The sequence below is a fragment of the Episyrphus balteatus genome, chromosome 1, assembly GCF_945859705.1.
Source record: "Episyrphus balteatus chromosome 1, idEpiBalt1.1, whole genome shotgun sequence".
Lineage (NCBI taxonomy): Eukaryota > Metazoa > Arthropoda > Insecta > Diptera > Syrphidae > Episyrphus > Episyrphus balteatus.
This window is the reverse complement of record NC_079134.1, coordinates 77,018,540-77,043,438: the sequence shown is the minus strand read 5'-3', so window position 1 is coordinate 77,043,438 and position 24,899 is coordinate 77,018,540. Positions and strand designations below refer to the sequence as shown.

Genomic DNA, 24,899 nt, shown 5'->3' with positions numbered 1-24,899 from the left:
AAGAGGAATAAAAAGATTAATTAATTTGTTTTTTAAACAGTTCTTTCATTTATTGTTTAATAGTATATTGGTTCTCCCTGTATAGTTTATTTGGATTGTGAATCGGCCAGAGGGTCCTCTCCTAGTGTACAAGACTGACTGCTCAATTTCTTAACTAATTCTACATTATTTATACTATTTAATTTTAACATTACACACTAATACTTATAAGACTAAAGTTTACGATATAAAGTATTACCCAATTACAAAACTAAGATTGCTTACATCGCAATCTTGGGTAATACTTTATTTTATTACTAATTAAATTGAAATACAAAGAATTATCCAATTACAAACTTAATATTGCATACAATGCAATTTTGGGCAATTCTTTGTTTATTGTTTATTAACCTATTTCAAAATTATACCTACTTAATTTCTTTTACCTTACTTTGCGTCATCCGCAATTTGAGCCATCAACACTCAATAACCAATATGACCCATCAGCAGTTTTCTTTCGCTTATTTTAATTGTGACGATCCAGTATGTTTTGTCACCGGATCGTCGCTTCAACTTATTATTGAAGTTGAATCATTAGTCAGGTGTTTACAATTATTATTGGCCCAATTAATTTGAGTAATTCGTTTGTTTTGTTTACAAAGCGAATTACTCTTGGTGCCCTTGAATGAATGAATTAAATTATTGTGGAGGGTTATGGTTAGTGTGAGACATAATAGATTAATGTCTAACACAACACCTCCCCCCTTTAAAACAATTGCATTTTTTGTTTAGAAGAGACAAAAATTGCTGAGTGGGTTGCTTCCTTTGGTCATTGAGCGGATATTTTTAGTGATCAAACAGTAGGCAAAGTAAATTAAATAGGTATTTTAATTTTACAAAAATTTTTTTTTTTTTTTAAATTTGATGTGTTAAAATAGTATTGTTCAAGTATTTAAAATTATTGAGTAAATATATTTTGAATTCTAAAATTGTCTTTGTTAACATGTGAAAAATTGATTAATAAATGATAATAAAAATTTGATGTATTAAAATAGGATTGTTCAAGTATTTAAAATTATTGAGTAAATATATTTTGAATTCTAAAATTGTCTTTGTTAACATGTGAAAAATTGATTAATAAATGTTTCATGATTTACAGATTATTTATTTATTATTATTATTATTTTTTTTTTTTTTTTTTTTTAAACTTCTAATTTAGTGTACAAAGGAACATTGTTCGAAATACTTTCTTATGAAGTAGTGAAACACATTTTAATATATTATACCTATTGATTATCTATATAATTTTGTCTCTTTTTTTTTTTTTGTTTTATCTTAACTTAATCCAAATAATAGCTGCGTTCTTTGCTTGGTTTTAGTCCTATCTTCCACTAGTATTGGTCCGGTGGGTTAGTTCTGTCTTCCATCAGTTTTTAGTCCTGTGTGGGGTGCCTATTTTGTTCGTTTTGTTTTAGTGTATGTGTGTTTAGTGTTGGTGTTTTTTTGTGTATGTGTTTTAGTGTGAATTTGGGGCTAGAGAGCTCCCATCTTTTATTTATTTGTGTTTGGGGCTCTTTATCTCCCATCTTTTGCTCTTTTTTTTTTTTCTTACTATTTATTTTTTTTTTTCTGTTTTTGGGGCTATCTTTCTCCCATCTTTTATATATATATATTTTGTATTATTTTTTTTTTTTAACTATGTATTATCTTTTTTTTTTTTTTTTATTATTTTTTCTTTTGATTTTTTTTTTTTTTTTTTTTTTAACTTTTAATATTTTAATTTTATTTTATTTTATATTTTTTTTTTTTTTTTTTTTTTTTTTAATTAAGTTTTTCATCTTCGGAATCATAGTAATGTTTAAGACGATTATTGTGTATATTCACTCGTTTCCTTTTAATAAGAATTACACTATTTGTAGGGCTGGGTATTTCTACTATTGTGTATGGACCTTTCCATATTTCAGACAGTTTGTGTTGTCTGTTTTCATTTTTTATTAATACCTTGTCTCCAATATGGTATGTTTTAATTTTTATACCCTGGTCATAATAAATTTTTGAGTTCTTTTTACTATTGATCAGGTTTCTTCGTGCAATTGCGTATGTTTTTTGGAGTTTATGTCTTAAAATGAAGTAATAATTTTCATTGTCATAAACTGGTTCTGGGTCTCGCTTTAGATTAGATGGTATGTCAGCTGTAAAACCAAAAAGACAGTCCATAGGAGTAAATTTCGTTCCTTCGTGAACACTATTATTGTACACAAAAGCTGCTGTTCTTAGGTACTGGTCCCAAGATCTTGGATTTTCATCACAAATTGTTCTTAAATATTCTACAAGAGGTCTATGAGCTCTTTCGAGTGCACCATTTGATTGAGGGTGGTAAGCTGTTGTTTGTAATTTTTCTATTTTTAAAAGCTTACATACTTGTTTAAATAATTTACTTAAAAAATTAGTTCCCTGATCTGTTACCAATTTCTTGGGTATTCTATACCTAGTTATAATTTGTTCATAAAAAATATGGGCAATTGTTTCTGCCTCTTGGTTTGGTAATGCATAAAAATCTACGAATTTAGTTAGATTGTCTTGAAAAGTTAATATATACTTATTTCCTATATATGAATCTTGTAGGGGTCCTACTATGTCTAAATAAACCTTATCGAATGGTACTTGACAAGTATCAGTTATTACCATTGGCATTTTTGCCACTGGGCTCACTTTCATTTTCTGGCATTTTGGATATCGTTTAATGTATCTTGAAATGTCTTTGAACATATTTGGCCAAACGTACTTTTTTCGGATTCTATTATATGTATTAATAACGCCTTGATGTCCGCCAAATGGGGAATCGTGATAATCTCTAAGTATTGTCATTTTTTCTTCGTGATTGTCTATTTTTCCTCTGGTATTTTTGATATCTTTATTTTTGTTAGGTTCGATTGATTGAATAATTTGTTTCTCATTTTGAGAATTGGCATCGTCGTCTATGTTAGTATCGAAGTCAGTTCCGTCCTTGTTTTTATCTTCTGCATCTGTCTTTTGTAAAGCTTTCTGAGCTCTTGTGACTGCCAAACAAGTTTTCTCGTCCATTGTGTCTTTATTGTCAGACGTATTTGCTGGTATTCTACTGAGTGCGTCAGCATTAATGTTAGTTTTTCCTGCTTTATATTTTAAAGTACATTCACTATATTCTAATAATTTGTGGTGTAATCTAATAAGTCTAGATGTGGGGTCCCTTACCCTAAAAATACCGGTCAGTGGTTGATGGTCTGTATACACAACGAATTTTCTACCTAACAGGTAACATCTAAAATTTTTCGTTGCCCAAACTATAGCAAGCATTTCCTTTTCTATAGTTGAATACTTTCGGTTTGTCTTGTCTAAACTTCGGCTAGCATATGCAATAGGTTTATCTTTCCCTACTTCTCCTTGTGAGAGTATTGCTCCAATGGCTTCATCGCTAGCATCAGTAGTTAGAATAAAATCTTTTTCAAAATCGGGATAAATTAAGAGAGGGGGTGATACTAATAAGTCCTTAAGTTTTTGGAAGGCTTCCTGACATTTGTCTGTCCACTTGAATTTTACATCTTTTCGCGTTAAGTTAGAAAGTGGTCGTGCTATTTTTGAAAAACCTGGAATGAATTTTCTGTAGTAGTTGGCTAAACCAAGGAAAGATTGTGTTTGTCTAACGGTTCGGGGTACCGGGAAATTTTGTACACAACTTGTTTTGCTGGGGTCGGGCTGTGCCCCTTCTGCGGAACACTTATGTCCCAAATATACAACTTCTCGACGGAGGAATTGACATTTTTCTACATTAAGTTTTAAATTGTGTTCCCGCAACCTGTCAAAAATCAGTCTCAATTTTGTATTGTGATCTTCTATATTTTTGCCATAAACGACTATGTCGTCCAGGTATACAAAACATTCTAAACCTTGTAGTCCAGTTAGTATATAGTTCATGAGTCGTTGGAAGGTCGCCGGGGCTCCTTTGAGTCCAAATGGCATTCGTTTGAACTCATAGTGTCCATACGCTGTACTGAAAGCAGTTTTTTCCCTATCTTCTGGATGGACAAGTACTTGGTGATAACCACTTGCAAGATCTAGTGTAGTGAAATATCTAGCATGTCCTAGTTGGTCGAGTATGTCCTCTATTCGCGGTAGTGGGAAACCGTCCCCTATTGTAGAATCGTTAAGTTTCCTAAAGTCAACAACAACTCTCCATCGTGCTTCACCGTCTGGACCCGCCTTTTTAGGTACTACTAAAAGTGGTGAGTTCCAAGGACTTTTGCTTGGTTGAACTATATCGTTTTCCAACATTTCAGCAAGTTGTTCATTTATAATACCTCTTTGTTTTTCAGGTAGTGTATACATTTTTGTATTTATTGGGGCCTGATCTTGTTTTATTGGTATTTCATGTGTCATTGTATTTGTGTGAGTCAATCTGTCTCCTGGTAAATGGAATATGTCATTGTACTGTGCACAAAGATCTAATATGGCCTTTTTTTCTTCATTATTTAAAGTTTTTTCTTTATTTAAACTCTGTTTAAGTTCTATTATTCTTTTTTGCTCATTAATTGTTGACGTTTTTGTGTAATAACGTGATACGTGGTTTGTATCTGTAAAATTCCTATCAAGATTTATTATATTATAATTTTTTAAAGGAACTAACTCTAAATCAATATTATGTATTTTAATTTTATGTTGTTTTGTATTTATTATTGGAACCAATATACTATTTTTGTTATGTTTAACTAAACAATTTCCTAAAAATACTCCATCTTCTATTTCTTTTCCTAAACAAATCATTGCTTCTTCATTTTGTATTGGTAATTCTATTATCTTTTTTGATCTGGGAGGAATTCTTATTTCCTTTTTCAAAGTTAAACTAATATTTTCTTTATATGTGTCGCCATTTTTACGTGGTAAATTCTGTTTACCTATTCTAGTCTGAAGAAATGTGTTTACTAATATTAGTCTATTTATAATGATATATAATAATGTTATAACCTTTGTCTGGATAGGTGTGCTTATTAATATAAGTGTATGTAAAATTGTATATGATAATGTTATTATTAAATTATATATTTCTTGTAATTTTGTTTTTCCTAACCTTTGAGGTTGTATTAATTGAGCTAAATTTTCATCTTCTACTTCTTCTTCTTCTACTTGTGTTATAATTTCATTTGTTTGTTGGTGAAAACCATTTATTGTTTCTTTTTCTTGTGAGTCCGCTGTTTGCAGTGTATTTTGATTAATTTTTCTATTTAAATTGTGGTCTGTGTGCGCAGTACCTATTTTCTTCTGGTTCCTATGACCTTTCTTATTATTTTTTACATGTTTATTTTCAGAAATATTTATATTCATCATTTTTCTAATTTCTTCTTGTATTTTTGAAGAAATACCATTATTTGGGGTACACGAAGGTGTTTTAGTTCTGATATTCCTTTTTCTGAGAGATAGTTTTTTCTGCTTACCAGAGCCACGCCGCAATGATACTTTCTGCAGTTTTACTTCTTCTCCAGTTGCACTAACTTTTTGCCCATCGTCTTTTTGTTCCACTTTGCGAGGCGGATATTGAGACTTTCGTGATTGCAAACTAGTGGTTGTGCTCAAGGAACCTAAATTGTTGGTCAATAAACTTTCAGAATCTTTGTCTATGCCGGTCGCAATGTTGCGCCGCAAACTACATTTTTCTTCAAGTAATTTTTTCTCCAAATTAAGTGTGTTTGAACCTTTACCCCTCACCTTTTGATTGTGGCGTGTTTGGGTTTGTTGCTGTGTTTCGTTCGAGTTATACACGTGCGAGTTATACACGTGCGAGTGATTTCTCGTGAAACAACTTCCATTGTGCGAAATGGACAACCCATTCTCTGTAGTTACATCGGATTCTAGCAGTGGGATACTGAATACTTCACCAACGTGTGTTCCCTTGATACTTCCGTGTATTTGTGAAAATGTTAATAATTTGTTTGGGCCATCTACATTACAGTATTTTCCCAAAAAATTATACCCTAGAATTCCATCACCTGGGATGGCTAGGTCATCTTCTATAACTTGAAATTCACATTTGGGTAGTGTTGGTATTTCAATTTTTCCTATACATTCTCCTAATGTTCGATCAGAACCACAAGGTGTGTTAATGGTTAACTTCTTTTTAGTGTTAATGAACGTTTTATATCCTAATGCTCCTTTTTTAAGGAGACTGACCTCTGAGCCGGTGTCTACCAATAACCGTGTTGTTTTGTTTCTACCGACTCCTATTCCTATTTCTATTGAAGGTAAATTTATCTTTTTATTTATTGTTAATAATTCTGAGTCCTGTATAGGATCATTTTTCCTTGGAACTTGGTGTTTCCAATGGGATTGCCCTAAATTTGTCTTAATTCTATTTAAAGTCGAACGGGGAAACTTTCGGTCGAATAGTTGGAGTTTCCCGACTGGGTATTCTCCCACTTATTTCTGAAAGAACACTCACTGATTGTGTGATTTTTTCTTCCACAAAAATCACAAACGGTTTCCATATGGAATACTCGTTTCTCATTGTTATTTTCTATTCGATTTTGAGAGCTTGGATAAACATTTCTAAAAGGGTTCGATCTGTTTTGGTCTTGAGTCCTCTGATTATTGTGGTATTTATTTTGTTGATTACTCGTGTTGTAGTTCTGATTGCTGTTTTTGAAGCTTTTTCTGCAAGTTTCTGCTTCATGACCGTAATTTTTGCATAGTTGACAAATTGGAGTGTTTTGTCGTTCAAGGCATTCACTGTTTGTGTGACCTTTTATGCCGCAGAAGCTACATATTATATTTTCTTTTGCTTGTAATAAAGTATTTAGATCATTGCAAGTAGGCGCAGCCGCTTGAGTGTGGTTGCACGATGTATGTAAAAGTGGTATTGTTTCCATTCTCTGCACGTGTTTTTCCATGCTAAAAGCGGTTCTTATTAGTTCTTCTAAGGATTGATTTCTTAAAGTAAACAAGTATTGGCCTAATTGCTTGTTTGAGATCCCGGAAGCAAGGGCTGATTTAGCAAAATCTTCTAATTGGTTTTTAACAATATCAGATTGATCACAATACTTAATGTCTGCTGCCTCTCGACATTGTATTAACGAATGTCGAAGCCTACTTACAAAAGTATTCAAAGTCTCGAATGGACTTTGGCGACTGGTGATTAAACTGTTTACCAGATCATTATAATCTTCAATTGGTAAATATGCTCTGTTTAGGATCTCTTCTAATTCTTTGAATGTAGAGGGCTTTGAAGTTGATATAAGGTCAAGAGCATCCTCTCGTAACCGAGTAGTCAGTATTTCTATGAATAGTTTTTCATCTATTTTAGGTATGTGATTTTGAATGGGACGTAAGCATGTCCAAAAAATTTGTAACTTCTGTGCTATCCTTGGGTCATTCCCTCCCGAAAATTCAGGAACGCCGTGTGATAGTTTTAGAAGTTTTTCAAAGCCTAACGACATTTTTTATGGTTTATGTTGGTTTGCTTATAACAAGAGTGAATTTATTTGATTCTGAATTTTATTAGGATAAAATTTCATTTTTTTTTTTTTATTTTATTATTTTATTTTTAAATATTGAAATCAGGAAGTAAATTAAAAGTTTGAAGTGACTTGACTTCAAATAAAAGCATGTCAGTGGAAACGAAATTGTAGTTAAAATTTTTCTTTTGTAGGTTCGTAGGATGGCATGCTGAAGCTGGAGGATGCTTCAGTTTCTAAGGCTTCAGTTTCCTAATCCGAGTAATCGTCAACCTATTCACAAGTGTTTTTAGTTCGCTCCGCTTTATTAATTTATTAAATCGAATTTTAACCCAGACTCTTAAATCAAGTTGTGGTCTTTTAAATCAAGTTGTGGTCTTTTGTTTGCCATTCAATTTTGTAAATTTTTTTCACTATAACCTGGCAATTCATTTTTGTTAATAGTGTTAAATACCAAAAATTTATCAAAATTAAACAGCAAATACATGATAAAATTGACCCATAGTTAAATCTGTACATATAACTGATTTCATTTATTTTCTTGTGTGAAAAGAGAATATACTTTGCCGCTCTCAACGTTTTTTGCTCCCGTTGATGATTTTTTGTTTCTTTCTCCCGGTGAGTGAAATTTTTAGCATATGTTCTGCCTATTGAAGCATTATTGAGACTACATTGTATCCGAACTTCTTGTCTACATTTTCATGTTGCTGCTTGCTACCAACTGAGCTTTGAACATAACCTGCTGCTGGCTCCATCCTGCATCGCATTTTGCATACCAGCCTGCCTGCTGCAATTAATTGTTTTCATCGTTCAACTCATCAGCAACAATAACAATTTAACAATATACTCTACTCATCAGCTGTTATCTGTCATCAGTCATCACTCATAATATCTGCCATCTGTTTCAACTGCCACCTATCATCTCATACCATAACCAACATTTCAACCTCAAATTCATGGTTCGTGCATGAACTAAGTACAGGGTGTATTAAAACTTTTTTTTGGCAAGTAAAATTTAAAAATATTGATTTTTTCATAAATCCAAAATTTAAAAACTAAACCAAAATCAAAAATATGTCTGCGTGTGCTGTATGTGATAATATTGCGGATTACCTTATTGACGCAATTATTTGTCATGGTAACTGTCGTAAATTATTACATATTAGATGTATTAATGCTCCGTTCAGCAGCATCAAACTTTTTAAAGAAAGGAAATCTTTTTATTTCTTTTGTGACGATTGCGATCCATTTGCATACAACAATATTGTTCGTGGTGTATTACAAAATAAGCTGCATATCGAAAATCTACATAACCAATTGCTCCAACTTAACAAGCAAGTTACAAATAATATCGCTTCTAGCCGCTCGCATATCTCAAATAAAAATAATCCTTCATCATGTGATACTGCACCCAATACCGACAAACGTCAAACGAGAAGTAAGACAAAAGTTAAAAATATTATCTCTAGACCTAAAAGCTCATCTAAACGCAAAAGCAATGAACTTGACGCAGAAAACTCTCTTCAAAATCCATTAGTTAAAAAAACAGCAACATCAATATTTGATTGTGTTACGCCTTCTCGTCCACTACAAAACTTCAACTTCAATTATGATGCACCAAACCCCCCGACCCTTCTTCCGTCGTCATCTATACCATTGCTTAAAACTCCAACTGAAAAATCACGTACATCTGCTCACACCTCACCCAAAGTTACTGAACCAACAACAACAATAAGACCAACAACTCCAACACTAATAACCGGAACTGATGAATGCCAAATGTCCTCTAAACCAATAATTTTATCAGTTGCGACGTTACCAAACTTTCACTCAATGGGCGTAAATAATATTGATACAAGTAACTTTCCACTTCAAGCTTGTCATGTTCAAGAGCAGAACAACTCAAAAATGCCTTTTGAATCACGCTTAAAAATTGTTGAAGGACAAAAAATTCTTTTCATTTCTAAGCTTGACCCATCTACTAATGCTTTAGACATAAAAAATTTCATAAAAAACAAGATTGGTACGCTACAAAGCATTATTGTAGAAAAAATGCTTCAACGGAATTATTCTAAGTACTCATCTTTCAAAATAAGGTGCTCAGATTCAGTTTTTTATCTTTTAAATAATGAATCTTTTTGGCCTTCTGGAATTGTTATGCACGAGTTTGTAAATAGAACATTGAAAAAGCAGCCAAACCATTTTCCCAAACACCTGACAATGCAAACATCCAACTGCAGCAACTTCAACAAGTACTAATATACTATCAAAATGTGAATGGATTACGGACAAAGACTAATAAGGTCTACAAAAATGCAAATAACATTTCGCACGAAGTTATTGTCTTAACTGAAACCTGGTTAAACTCATCTATCGCTGATACCGAGCTATTGGACACAAGTTTTCAAATTTATCGTCGTGATCGTCATTCTCTTAATGAATCTGCTAAAGTTGGTGGAGGATTGCTGATAGCTGTCAAAAACTCTCTCGTTAGCACTCTTGTCGATGATTTCCTAGAGTCTACAATTGAAATTCTGTGCATTAAATTAAAGATGTCATCTGGTTACTTATATGTAGTGGCTATCTATGTACCACCTAATTCCAAATCCGAGATATACGAAGGACTATGCAATTGCTTGGATAACATTTCAGAGAAAACTGAATCAAATGATGAAATTATAGTAATTGGAGACTTTAACTTAGGAAGTTTACATTGGTCTTGGGTAGATGAATTCCAAGAGCTACTTCCTGTCAATGCTTCGACTGCAAACGAATTCAGCATAATGGATAATATGGCATCATTAGGCTTAAAACAATTGAATGGAGTCAGCAATCAATTTAATAAAATTCTGGACCTTGTTTACTTTTCTGGATGTTTTACATCGGACAGCTATGTTGAACTTTGTGACTCAAAACTTATTGAAGAGGACCGACACCACCCCGCATTATCAATTTCCCTGAGCTTGAGTGTTTATAATCTACCTAGTAATTGTAATGATAAATTAGAATTTAACTTTAAAGAATGTAATTTCAATCAACTTTTTAACTTACTTGATAGTATAAATTGGAATACCATATTTTTAAACTCAAACTTAGACGACATGACTATAAAATTTTATAATGTTTTATTTGATTGTTTTATCGAAGCTATTCCTTTACGTAAAATAAGAGAAAAACAAACTAATCCACCATGGTTCGATATGCATGTAAAAACTTTAAAAAACAAGAGAAACAAAGCCTGGGTAAAGTTTAGTAAGTCTAGGACTGATGAAGATTACAATGTATATATGGAGCATAAAATTGAATTTGAAAACTACACTAATTTTATCTATTCAGAATTTATTGCAAAAACTCAAAGTGAACTTAAATCAAGTCCAAGAAATTTCTGGAAATATGTTGATACTAAAAGAAAATTCGACGGTTATCCATTAAATATGAGCTATGAAAATGCAAACAGTCATATTCCAGAAGTTATATCTAAAATGTTTGCCAACTATTTTAAAAGTGCCTTCGCCGATACTTTGTCGTCTGATGCAACAGATAATTATTCTTCAACGGAAGAGTATTCTCATCTGGCGTTAATTAATTTTTCAATCTCTGAAGACTCAATCATACATAAAATATTAAAACTAGAAGATAATATAAGTCCTGGTCCAGATGGCTTGCCTGCTTTTATGTTAAAAAAATGTTCATCTTATTTGTCTTACCCATTATATCTCTTGTTCAATGAATCCTTAAAGTGTTCAACATTTCCTACTCTATGGAAATATGCTTACCTCAGACCTGTTCATAAAAAGGGCCCTAAGAATTTGGTCACTAATTATCGTCCCATAGCCAAACTGTCCGTTATTCCAAAACTTTTTGAATCCTTAGTATGTGACACTCTTTCCTTTAATTGTTCCTCTGTTTTATGTGAAAATCAACATGGATTTGTGAAGAAAAAATCGACGATAACAAACTTACTAGAGTTTACGACATTTTGCGTTGATGCTTTTGAGAAAAAGCAACAAGTTGATTGCATATTTACTGATTTCAGTAAGGCATTCGACAAACTAAGCCATGAAGTACTTTTGAAAAAGCTAACAAGAATTGGACTAAATGAGAACTTTATTTCATGGATATCTTCATACCTTGTAGACAGGTATTACAGCGTAATGTTTAAAAATGACTGTTCTGAGAACTTTAGAGTAAATTCCGGTGTACCTCAAGGAAGTATCCTAGGCCCATTGCTCTTTGTGATATTTATAAATGACCTTCCTTCTGTTTTCCAAAACTCAAAAACTTTATTTTATGCTGACGACGTGAAAATATTTCGAACAATAAATTCCCTATCCGATTGTAAGCTCTTGCAAGAAGACTTAAAAAGATTTTGGGAATGGTGTTGCACAAATCGCCTTATACTAAATATTGACAAGTGTAAATCAATGAGCTTTACACGAAAACAAAATTTAATTGCTTACAACTATGAGATAAATTCGTCGCAATTATGTAAATTATCAAATTTGTCTGACCTAGGAATCAATTTAGATCCGAAACTAACTTTTACTGATCATTATAACCACATTATTAAAAGAGCCAATGTAACACTTGGCTTCATCAAAAGATTTGCGCGGGAGTTCGAGGATCCATATGTTTTGAAGGTTCTATATATTTCATTTGTAAGGCCAATTCTTGAATACGGATGTATAGTGTGGGCACCTTATTATATGATTCATATAAACAGAATTGAAAGTGTTCAGAGAAGGTTCATGAGATTTTCGTTGCGTTTTCTTTCATGGTCCGATAGAATTGTCCTACCTCCATACTCGGATAGACTTAAACTTATTAATTTACCATCACTTTCAGTTCACAGAGAGTATTTGCAATTATGTTTTATAATTGGGATAATAAGAGGCTCAATATCTTCTTCAGTGTTGGATCGACTGAATTTTAATGTTGGGCGTGCTGGTTTAAGAAATAGGTTACCAATTTGTGTAGTTTTTAGTAGATCTAACTATGGCGTCAATAGCTCCATGAATCAACTAATTAATATTTTTAACAAAAACTTTCATATAATCGATTCTATTAATGATAATGTTAAATCCCATAAATTCAAAAATAGCTTCTTTAATCAATTTAATTAATTTACCAGAATGTTGTTTTTTCTGTTGTTATTTATATTAGTACATTTAGTTTCAATGTTTATATATGTATATTTTATTGTGATTAATTGACAATTACTACTCATATATTGAGTTTAAGTTTAATGATTCCATTGTTAGTATTTAAGCTTATTTCTAATGTTAGCATTTAACATTTTAAATAAATAAGGCAATTTTTTATTCTCCAAACGCCATACCATCCTACCGGCTCGGCTGCGCCATTTCTTGTTACGTAATCTTTCATACGTAACGAATATAAATTAGAAAGGTTTGCCGTAAAGGCAGGGGATGTGAACCCGACAAATGGGTTCCTCTCCCTTTTCTAACAATTTCCCTAACGTTTCCCTAAGGTCCAGCTTTTTGGCACACTGGTGGCCAGTTATGTTAGAGGCAACTAAGGCCCACTTCCTGAAAAAGAGGAATAAAAAGATTAATTAATTTGTTTTTTAAACAGTTCTTACATTTATTGTTTAATAGTATATTGGTTCTCCCTGTATAGTTTATTTGGATTGTGAATCGGCCAGAGGGTCCTCTCCTAGTGTACAAGACTGACTGCTCAATTTCTTAACTAATTCTACATTATTTATACTATTTAATTTTAACATTACACACTAATACTTATAAGACTAAAGTTTACGATATAAAGTATTACCCAATTACAAAACTAAGATTGCTTACATCGCAATCTTGGGTAATACTTTATTTTATTACTAATTAAATTGAAATACAAAGAATTATCCAATTACAAACTTAATATTGCATACAATGCAATTTTGGGCAATTCTTTGTTTATTGTTTATTAACCTATTTCAAAATTATACCTACTTAATTTCTTTTACCTTACTTTGCGTCATCCGCAATTTGAGCCATCAACACTCAATAACCAATATGACCCATCAGCAGTTTTCTTTCGCTTATTTTAATTGTGACGATCCAGTATGTTTTGTCACCGGATCGTCGCTTCAACTTATTATTGAAGTTGAATCATTAGTCAGGTGTTTACAATTATTATTGGCCCAATTAATTTGAGTAATTCGTTTGTTTTGTTTACAAAGCGAATTACTCTTGGTGCCCTTGAATGAATGAATTAAATTATTGTGGAGGGTTATGGTTAGTGTGAGACATAATAGATTAATGTCTAACACAACAGTATTTTTTGTTTACATTTTTCCTATTTTCCACTTTAAGTGTGTTTTTATTTTAAGTCACATTAAACCTTCAAATGCTAATTGCCATCTTTTTTAAAAACTCAATAAATATGAAATTAATAAAAAACAAAATGGCTGCAATCACTTTCGATTAAAAAAACATCTGACTTTCTATTAGGCATCTATTGAAATATGGAACGAATTGTTAAAAAAATATCAAAATTAGATATGACTTTTATATGTGAAAATTTAATTTTTTATGATGTTGGTATTTGTAATAATATTAAAATATTTTTGTTTTTCCATCCAGAAATCTACAATTTTTGTTTTCTGGCCTGTAAATTTTTTTTATTGTCTTAGGCAACTATGGCATATAATAACCTTTCGTTTTGCTTCCATGGATTTACGACTAAGTACTATAACTAGCATCATCTGTCAAAATGGAATTAACAAAAACTATAATTCGGAGCTCCAGAAACATAACTATAATATCATTTGGAACTCGTTGTTGTTTCAACTTCAATACATAAAAAAATGTTGTAATTCTAGTTCTATATTTGTTAAACCAAACTTTCAAAAACTTATGTGTAATAAAAACTCTTGAACGAAAAACAAAACAGTTGAGCTACAGTCAGTGTCAGTAAAAAGTTAACAGTTTACATTTAAAATTCTTTTTTGTCTAGATTCGTCCATTAATTTTATTTTAATAGTTTGGAAGTTTTATTCATGTGTTCCTACTTAATGATTTTTTTAACATTAAACCGGTTAAATATTTGTATGAAAACGTGCTAAATGATTTCGCATGATAATAATTATTATTATAATAGTCTTAGATTTGAGAGGAATTGCTCTGCAATATGTTTTTTTTTTATGTTTTGAACAAATATGATAAAATAAATTCATATACGTACCAATAATAATTGAAATAGCTAGGAAGGTTTTTTTTTTCTTTGAAAACCAATTAATGTGAAACTTTCATTAGACGCTGACTGTATATCTTAATGTTGTAGATGAAAAAAAAATGGTTCCTTGACAGTTTGGTTTCACCAAACTGTTAATAAACCAGAATAAAACAAAAAACACTGGGTAAAGAAGAAGACAACAAAACATAGAATCGACTGAGTTACTGATGTTTGATTCTTGTATCTGAAAACTTTTCTTAGTTTGACATTTGCTAAGCAAAACTATTGAAAAACCAGCATAAAACAGAAACATCCCTGAATGACAAAGATACAAAATCATATTTACTATTAAGTTACATTGATGTTTGAATGTTATATTTGAATCAGTTCTTGATTTGAAATTGTATACACTACATATTATGTTATAACAACGATTAAGTGCTTATTTCTATGACCGTTTATTTGTTGTATGTTGGTTGTTTTGTTTCATTAAACTGTGGAACAATAACTAAAATAAAACAAAAACACCACTTAAGAAGGGATATGCCTGTATACTAGGGTGGATCGATTTTGTTTTTAATATTTTGATATAAACCATTGATAGAATGTTATCAAAAAGGTATGTCTAACTGAGTGAAAAATAAAAAAAAAAAACAATCAACTTTTAAATACTTTTTTGTTAACAAATACCTTAACTAATTATGGAAATGGAGAGCTAAACAATTCATGTTTTTTAATTCATAACGCATTTGTTCAGAATTTTCCTAGAGTGAGAATTAAAAGTCAAATATAACTTTTCTTTCATATTTTACACTCAGTGACAACTTTTTATAAATGACCGAAGTCAAAAAAAAAAAAAAACTTAAGTTAAATCGACCCACCCTAACGTTCAATAAGGAAGTTCAAGTATATTTGTTTAATAAAGACATCGAATAAAATGTAGATTGTAAAGGGAAATAAAAAAGTTAGTGCTTGTATTGTTGGTACAAAAAATGATTTTAATTTGTCTTTTACCAACTACTTGAACCATTCCAATGTTATTTAAATATTTTGTTCCATCCTTAAATATTCTAATTAGTATCATAGTTTGAGTGATGTTGTTAAATCGTTTTTTATGTATTTAAAATTATTCAAAACTAAAGATTTTAATTGAGTTACTCACTTGTTATAAGAGAATGCTGCAGAAAGGTTTTATCAACATTTTAGTTGAAAGAAACCAAAATCGAAATTGAATAAGAGTAAATATATCTTTTTACCAACTTTTAACTTGGAGACTTGTTTATAATATCTAAACAACATCTGATTTTTTAAAGAAACAAGTTTGAACTTAATTAAAACATATAAACAGCATTTCGAATAAAAAAGTTTCAAACAAGTTTTTGGGTACAAAAATAAAACTGAGTTACAACGGCATTCGTTTCAGATAACCTCAGTATGATACAAATGCAACAAAAATCTTGTTGCAAATCGTATTTTGTGCTATTCGGGTTAGCTTTTATTATTATTATTATTAATGACTTTTATTAATCAAATTTTCTTGTTCATAATTTGTATAACAATTCATTTTATAACATGGCTTTACGCCGCCGCCGCCCTCTGCCAGAGTGACAACTTAAGTTTTTTTTTCAATTCAAATAATAAAATACAGATAATAACTCATGTAATAAAGCGTATTCTAAAATATTTCATCAATAATTCTTTTTCTATAACGTAAGGCCCGAGTGATGTATTTATAAAGGTCGTTCCATCCTTCGCCATTTAGTATGTTGTGCATTTCGTTGTTTGTAAAATAGTTTTTGCCGTATACGTCCCTTCTGATTTCAATCAAGATAGGCCATCTACCTAAGAATAAGAAGTGCAGCACGTCTCTCTCATGTTGGATAGGCCACAAAGGTTTGAGATCGGTTCTATTAGGTACGAAATTGAGTCGTAGTATCTCTGCTCTTGTTTTGAAAACTATTGTTATCAAAGCTGTTGGATATGTGGGGCTGAAGTAATTATTGTTGCACAGGTTGTGGTTGAGCTCTGGGTAGATGAGTCTGTGACTTGACTCTCTGGGTTTAACTTCGAATTCATCTCTCTTCTTTGTTTCGACTGCGTTTATGAGTTCATACCGTTTCGTTGAAGATCAAGTGATTGGTTGCAGTAAGTCGCTAAGCGTTTCCATTCAGCCATCCATGAATTTTGTTTACTTATTACCATCATACTTATTATCTTAGGTAATCTGTTATCATCGAGCGTAAACCTTTTTAGAACATAGTCCACTTGCAATTTGAGTGTCGAGATAAACAGGGGAGAAAGTCCAGTTTCTAGTAAAAGTATGTGGTTTGGCGTTGTGTTTGGTCCTTTTCAAGAAGTATCGCAAAAGTTGTTCGACCTCATCATACTCTTTATAGCCCCATATTTGGGCTGAGTAAAACATAATTGCTTGTGAGGTTGCTTGAAACACTCTATCTATAGCAACGTTCGATCTCTTTTTTTTTTCTTTTTTCTTCTTTTTGCAAGAAAAAAACAAATGCCGTTTGCTTCACAATTCAAGCTCCTCACAGGAGGCACCAAAAAATGTTTGAATTTGTTTATTATTTGAATTTATTTTTAAATGTTTATAAATATTAAACTTTATTGTTCAACTTATAAATTTGTTTGGTATTTTAACTTATAAAATATTTAGCTTATTAAATTATTTTTTACAAAGGAATGTTATTTTAAGAATTAGGTATATCCGAAAAATGAAAAATGTCCCATGCAACGCGATGGCTAGGGGTACTCGATGACTACTGAAGATAGTGACACCCACTGCCATCCAACGTCACTCCTTCGTTCTCTCTCTCCCCAACAGTGTGTCGAACAGCGTACTAAAGAACGATAAGTTGAACGAAATTTTTCGTTTACGATTTCGTTGTGTCATTTTTGTATGGGATTTTTTGGTTCGCATCAGCAGCGTACTAGGCTTGATGGTTACCTCAGAAGTGAAATCAGTGTGTGTTTCTGCATGGTGGAATGTGTCCCTGTATGGTGGGATATCATACCATAGTGGCATTCCATGGATGTTATTGGAGGGTGGTAATATGATATGTGGTAATATGGACATCACGAAGCAGTTTCCTAGCTCTAAGCAATTCGTTAGCCAGCAAAACGGGTTTATAGAAAAAAATATTCCAAATTTTTAAAAACAATGAATACGACTTAATATCGCTCTACATCAAACGATTGTCCTTAGTTATCTCATACAAAAAATACTTTGCTTTACTAATTCTCATTTAATATGTGTACTTTACATTCGACTATTTTTTGAGTAAAAATTTCTGTTTGAGTTCTTGTTTCAGTGTTGTTTTTAAGTTTAAGTATCAAAATGTCAGGAGCTTCTTCCATTGCTATGATTATAAAAGCTCCATTATCAAGCATTTCACACGAAGATATTTTCTGTGGTGGAGTGTAAACAGCCAAAGATTTTCCTGAAAATACATGTATATAAAAGAATTTTTTTATTATTTAATATATTTTATATTTTAATTTTCTTTTTCGCTGTTACTAGACATTATTAAGAATTTTTATGTTTTACGGACCAACCGCGATTTACTTTTATTCTCAGGGTTTCACTTGTCGTATTCACTGTTGGTATGTGTGTGGGCTTTTATTTTTTTTCTCTATTCTATCGATTCTTGTATTCTTGTGCGGAGTTTGTACTGATGCGTTGTTTGTGCATATGTACATATGGGTTGGAGCTGTTGTTGCATTTGCTGTGATTATTATTTTGAGTTCACAATCTTGTGAACATGCAAAGCTGATAACATCAGCTTGCAAGTTGTTTTGGTTTTTGTTGTCTGCGTGTCTTCTGATAAGCTTTTTTGTGATTAATACTAAATCCCATGCAGAAGAAATACTGAAACTTTGATCACGGTTGAAATTAGAGTGCATTTTAATTTCGATTGCTTCTCTTACCAATCTAGGAACATAGCATTTTTCGGATGAAATGGGTTTCGTTTGATCGAATCTGATAAAGTGATCGTAATTATAAGCCAAATGCTCACAAATAGTTGATTTTGTCACTTCTTTTGTATGTATCTTACATGTTCCTTCAATCTTGTAGAAATTGCTCGTTTTGTTTCACAAATGTATGCGAAGCAACAGCTACATGGAACAGAGTAGGTACACTCCAGGGTTTTTAAATTGAATTTTATATTTTTGGGATCTTAAAAGCTGGCAAATTTTAGCTAGCGGTTTGAAAACAGCTCTTCTGCCGTGCTCAAAGTTTCAATCTTTCTTCTTCATGGGAACCATTATTAAACACAATAAAGCTTAACAGAAGACACATAGAAAAAAAAACTAAACAATTTGCAAGCTGATGTTATCAGCTTTGCATGTTCACAAGATTGTGAACTCACAACAACAATAATCACAGCAAATGCAACAACAAGCCCAAACCCAAATGTATTCACAAACAACGCACCAGTACAATCTCCGCACAAAAATACAAGAATCAAGAGAAAAAAGGAAAACACAACCACCCACCTACAAACCAAAAGCCAACCCGTGAGCACGACAAGTGAAACCCTGTCTAAATGTCGGGAAAATATTTTTATTATTTTTATTTTATTAATTCGGTAATTCCGTTAAACAAATAAATTCGTAATTATATTTAATATATCATCGGCTGGGTGCGATCTTGTTCAATGTCCATTTTTCAAAATCTTTGGAAATCAATTTTTAAAGTTCAGTTTGAAAATTTTTGTTTATATCAGAAAGTTTTTGATTGGTATTGATTTTTTGCTGGAAGCCTTGATAATTTCGTTTTTAAAACATGCAACAGAACTTTTTTTCAATTATTTTGATTTAGCTATAAATTAAAATCAAAGAAAAAGTAATTTTAGATTGAGGAAATTGGATAGAAATTATGAAATACCTATAATTCCGATTGTTCAATGTAATACAAAATATAATTTATTGAACAAAAAAGACATAATAAACCGTTGTAAAAGTGTTCTATTGAATAAAACAGTTCCCTGTAACTTGAAAACTAAAAGAGATAAAATGAAATCCCAAAAATATGAAGACTGCATTCCTAATTCAATTTCGTAAAAAATGGCATTTAGAACAAGATAATATCCAGACGACGATGTGTTATATACAGGGTACCCGGGAAAGAATAAATAAGCCTTAAATGGCTGATAGCTAAACTTATGACTGTACTAAAACCAAATAGATAAAATTTCATTCGCAACCAGTTTAGAAAATATTTGCTTTTTTTCGTTCAGTGTATTTTAAATTTCATCATCTTTCGTTTTCGGTTGCCACAACCACGAATGAATGATATTTCTTTCTTTTTTTTATATTTTTTTTATAATTTTCTACACTAATTGACTTAGGTGATGATCAATTATTGTAGAAAATTATATAAAAATAAATTGCACGACTGGGGTCGCACGTACTTGCTCTTATGCTTAAAGTAACTATAATGTTAAAGCCTTTTATTCAAGAAATTTAAAATTTGATATTTTGAAGAAATTTCATAAGTAGTATAAAAAAATCTGTTTTTATAATTAATTAAACTCCGTTTTAAATTATCTTAAAAAAGAAAAAAAATATGCCATTTTATTTCTTGTATAAAAAGGTATTTTAAGAAAAAAAATTTCGAAAATTGTAGGAGCCGTTTTTTAAAAAAATAATTTTTTATATATAAAAATTTTTTAACATTTTTCAAAAAAAAAGTTGGTATGTCATTTTGAAGAAATAATTAATTTACACATAAAAACTTAATTTCAAAATTTTTCATTGATCCGTTTTCAAAAAGTTGATTTAAAAAAAAAAAATTTTGAAATATTTTTTTAAAAAACCAAAAATGCGTTTTTTGAAAATTTTCTAAAATTTTAATATTATCTTTACTTACACACTTTTGTATAAAAATTTTCATTTAAATCGGGTTGATGTTGTACGAGATATTCAGAAACGAAAAAAACCGTTCTATGACAGGTACCGTTAATAACGGTACAAAAAATATTTTTTTTATTTCAAAAGTTGGCTCTTATGTGTAATACTACACACACAAATCTTAATCAAAATCGTTAGTGCCGTTTTTGAAAAAAATTAACTTTGCTATTTCCGTTATATGGCAGGTACCGTTAGTTTTGGTCATAAAAAAAAAATTTCAATTTCCCCTCTAGGGAATCACCAAAAACTGCTAACTACCAAGTTTGAAGAAAATCACTTCACTCGTTTAGGCTGCAGCTCCTGATAGAGACAGACACACAGACAGACAGACAGAATTGCCGGACCCACTTTTTTGGCATTCTCCATCATCGTAATGTCATGTAAAATTGTTATCTCAAGTTCGATTTTTTTTACGAATCCTATAGTACCTATATCGCAAGTAAAAATTGACTTAGGCAATAAGGCTCTTCCAACAATTGACGGTAGCGGAAGAATTAATGTGCGCATTCACGAACCTAGTGACTACGAAGTCGACTCGTTCTGATTGGCTGAAAACAACTAAAACATTTAAAGCTGAAACACAATCACGCTTTGCCGTCGATTTTGACAACTGCGAAAAGTTCAACTATAGGAAATCTGTGTATCCTCACACAATGACGCTTTTCTTACGTACGCTTTTTTTGACAAACGTAAGGAAACGTAAGAAAGCGAGCAAAAGTTCAACCAGACTGAACTTTTGCTCGCTTTCTGACATTTAACAGACATAGTTACAGTCACCCACATTATTATTGCGCCAAATGTGAATAAAAAAAAATAAATTATTGCAAAACTATGTGTGTTTTTTAATTTCTCTATATAGATTTTGCACAAAAAACGACATCGAGATATTTTAAATCAAAACAATTTACGTATTAAAAACAAAAAAAATGTAATTATGTTTTAGACTGAGTTTTATTGTTAAAAACAATATATATTTTGATTGGTTTTGTTTTTATAACTATAGGATTAAAGAATAAATAAATTTCTATGCATTTTTTAAACACATTAAGATCCTTTTTCATTTTTCCACAATTAAATCAAGATAAAGACTTGGCCCAATAATTTTGTGAGTGACTGTGTTTTTTTTTATTTGACAGCAGATTTTATGTTGCAATCAGCTGTTCAAAGTCAAAGTGACAGAAGCGCGCTTTGAGGATTTCTCAACGTAACGCAACGAAGCGACGCCCTAAAGCGTGATTGTGTTTCAGCTTTTAATGTCCGACCGAAGGTCGATTTTCAGCTGAAGCCGAAGCCTAAGCCGAATTATTAGGCTGAAAGAAAATCTTCGGCCGAAGCCGAATAGATGGAATAGATGAAAAAAGCGGAAAGAAATTAAAAAATTATGAAAGAAAAAAAAGCTATTTAAAGCACTAAAAACACATTTTTTTTTATTTTATATGGTTTCATGTGTCAAATATGACAGTTAACGTTGGACTAGCTTTGTAGTGCAAATTCGCATTCCAAAAGGTAGTTGAAAATCAACTACGTTGTCACCAAATTCGTGAATGCGCCCAATTTATAGAATCAACGGTAGCGTCACCAGTTCTAGTTAGGCCGAACTACTTGGTGAACCCCTTTTATGAGCTACTCCGACATAATCAGAGCACAGAACTATAAGGGGCAAATCACATCTAGGTAAAATAACGTCGAGGTGAGACAAGCGACACACACCAACATCTAAGAGCTTTCCATTAAGCGTGCATGCAATTCCTTGGGTTAGGCGACTGGATATCACCGTGTTGTAGTAAAAGACGATCGAATTAAAAAATATCTCGGGATGGCTCTCGACGAGAAATTAAAATGGAAACCGCCCCGAGTAAAAATGGAATTCCGCCACACCACCGCTGCACCACGTCCGCAGCACTTTTTGACCGCCGCACCTACGCTGCAGCATGTCCGCACTATTATCAGAAATTTCTATTGCGCCGCACCACCGCTGCAGCACGTCCGCACTATGATCAAACAATTCTAAACCACCGCACCACCGCTGCAGCACGTCCGCACTATGATCAAAAATTTCTAAACCGCCGCACTACCGCTGCAGCACGTCCGCACCATTTCATTTTGAAAAAATGAAAAATATGAAAAAAATTCGATGTACCAACGCCGCAGCCGTAGTGTGAAGCAGTAGAGTGGGAGAGTTGTGACCCCATCCAAGATCATGACTATCGCCGATAATGGAGAAGAAGAAGAAGAATCGTATAGGTATAATAGGAAATAATAGGAAAGAAAACTTAAATAATGAAAATAATAATTCATTGTTTATGTTTTGTGGACTTGATCAATAATATTCAATTTAATAAAGTTTTTATGACCTGTAGTCCAAAATGCGTTTCGCTCAGGTACACCTGTTGGGCTCATCAGTTAGATGCTGTTGTACCCTTTCTAAGACGCAAAATTTTGGTCGATGATTACCGACACTTATTAAAATTACAGCATTAACATACTGTGAATTCTAATACTTCTAGGGGAATTTGATTAAATTCGTGCACCTAAAAAATATATTGCCGATGGTCTGGCTTGCCCGTGGTCTAGCTGAAGTTAAGGAAAGGAAACTTAAATAATGAAAATAAATTCATTGTTTATGTTTTGTGGGCTTGATGAATAATATTCAATTTAATAAAGTTTTTATGACCTGTAGTCCAAAATGCGTTTCGCCCAGGGACAACAGGTCATAAAAACTTTATTAAATTGAATATTATTCATCAAGTCCACAAAACATAAGCAATGAATTTATTTTCATTATTTAAGTTTTCTTTCCTATTATAACTTCAGCCAGACCACGGGCAAGCCAGACCATCGGCAATATATTTTTTAGGTGCACGAATTTAATCAAATTCCCCTAGAAATATTAGAATTCACAGTATGTTTATGCTGTAATTTTAATAAGTGTCGGTAATCATCGACCAAAATTTTGCGTCTCAGAAAGGCTACAACAGCATCTAACTGATGAGCCCAACTGGTGTACCTGGGCGAAACGCATTTTGGACTACAGGTCATAAAAACTTTATTAAATTGAATATAATAGGAAATGTTTAGAATTTGGAATTCAAACTGACCTAATTTGCGAAATTATCAAATTTGGGCTGTAGCGAAAACAGCTATTAATAGAGATCTTTCTTTGCGAACAAAAAAAAAAACCAATGTGGAGGAAAGCCATCGTTACAGAGAAGACTTTAACCACAGATAATAAAGATACATAGATATCGCACGCAGAGGAAACAAATACCCCTTTTGTATGACTGATTTAAAGATCGAATTGAATCTGAATTGAAATTTCGATCCAGGTATATGACTATACCAGAACGAGGAATCGAATTGAAATAGAATCGAAAACAAAATTTTTCTTTTAAATATATTTACAGTAAAATAGAAAAATCTTACCAAAAACAACGTGCAAGTAAAACTAGATATCATAATACATACATACAGTGAATTTGCAAATAAGAAGACAATCACACACAATTTCCACCATAAATTATATCTCGAGCATTCAATTCGTTAGGTATATATGCATATTTTCGATTCGATTCAGCTCCCCGAGTCGGATCGGATCGACAAATCCGGATTCAATTCGATCCAGGTATATATAGACTTAAATCCTGATTCAATTCGGATTCAAATCGCCATACAAAGGGGGTAAAAATGACCATTTTTCAATTCTATGGGACGTACCACTACGTCCCAGTTCGATCAAACTAGCGTGAATCATACTCAGACTTCATGTATGTTGCTTTTTTTGTATTGTATTGTCAAGTTGCTTGTTGTGTTTTCTTCTAGGTCTGTTCGTCTTTTTTGTTGTTTTTTCTTTAAATTGTGTGGATTTTTTTTATTTCTTGGGTGTATTTACTTATGTGCCAACGTGCAGATAATAGATACAAAAAAAAAACCGAATGAACTGTTTCACATTTAGGACGGAGATAAATATTTGTGTAGATATATTTTAAAATTTTAAATTCAGCACGTTTTAACAGGATTTCAGTAAAACTTGGTGTGGTTAAGTTTATTGAATTATGAAAAAAAAAAAAATAATGAGCTGAAAAAATTATTTATGTATTTAATTATTTTTATTTATATCCGGTTTTCAGAGGGCAAAAGTTGAAAAAATTATAAGTAGCATAAGGGTGATTGAAAAATTTTGGATAAATATATATATATTTAGGTATGAAAGGAGAAAATAAATTGCCCAAAAACAAATTGGAAGAAAGGGGGTGGGTGGGCGAAAAAGTGGGGTGGGTGTCAAAAATCGTGGTTCTTTACGATTTCTGGAAAATGTAGACC

General features: G+C 31.8%; 1 protein-coding gene across 4 annotated transcripts in view; it reads right to left on the bottom strand.

Moving 5' to 3' along the window:
- Positions 1-17,891: 17,891 nt before the first annotated feature.
- The window catches only part of LOC129905216 (uncharacterized), a 429,598-nt gene continuing 422,590 nt past the window's right edge, over positions 17,892-24,899 (bottom strand). For all 4 annotated transcript variants that reach the window (XM_055980641.1, XM_055980642.1, XM_055980639.1 and 1 more), the window contains exon 11: positions 17,892-18,106. In XM_055980641.1, coding sequence (XP_055836616.1) covers positions 17,901-18,106 — 206 coding nt within the window. In that variant the 3' untranslated portion in view covers positions 17,892-17,900. The remainder of the gene's footprint in view (positions 18,107-24,899) is intronic.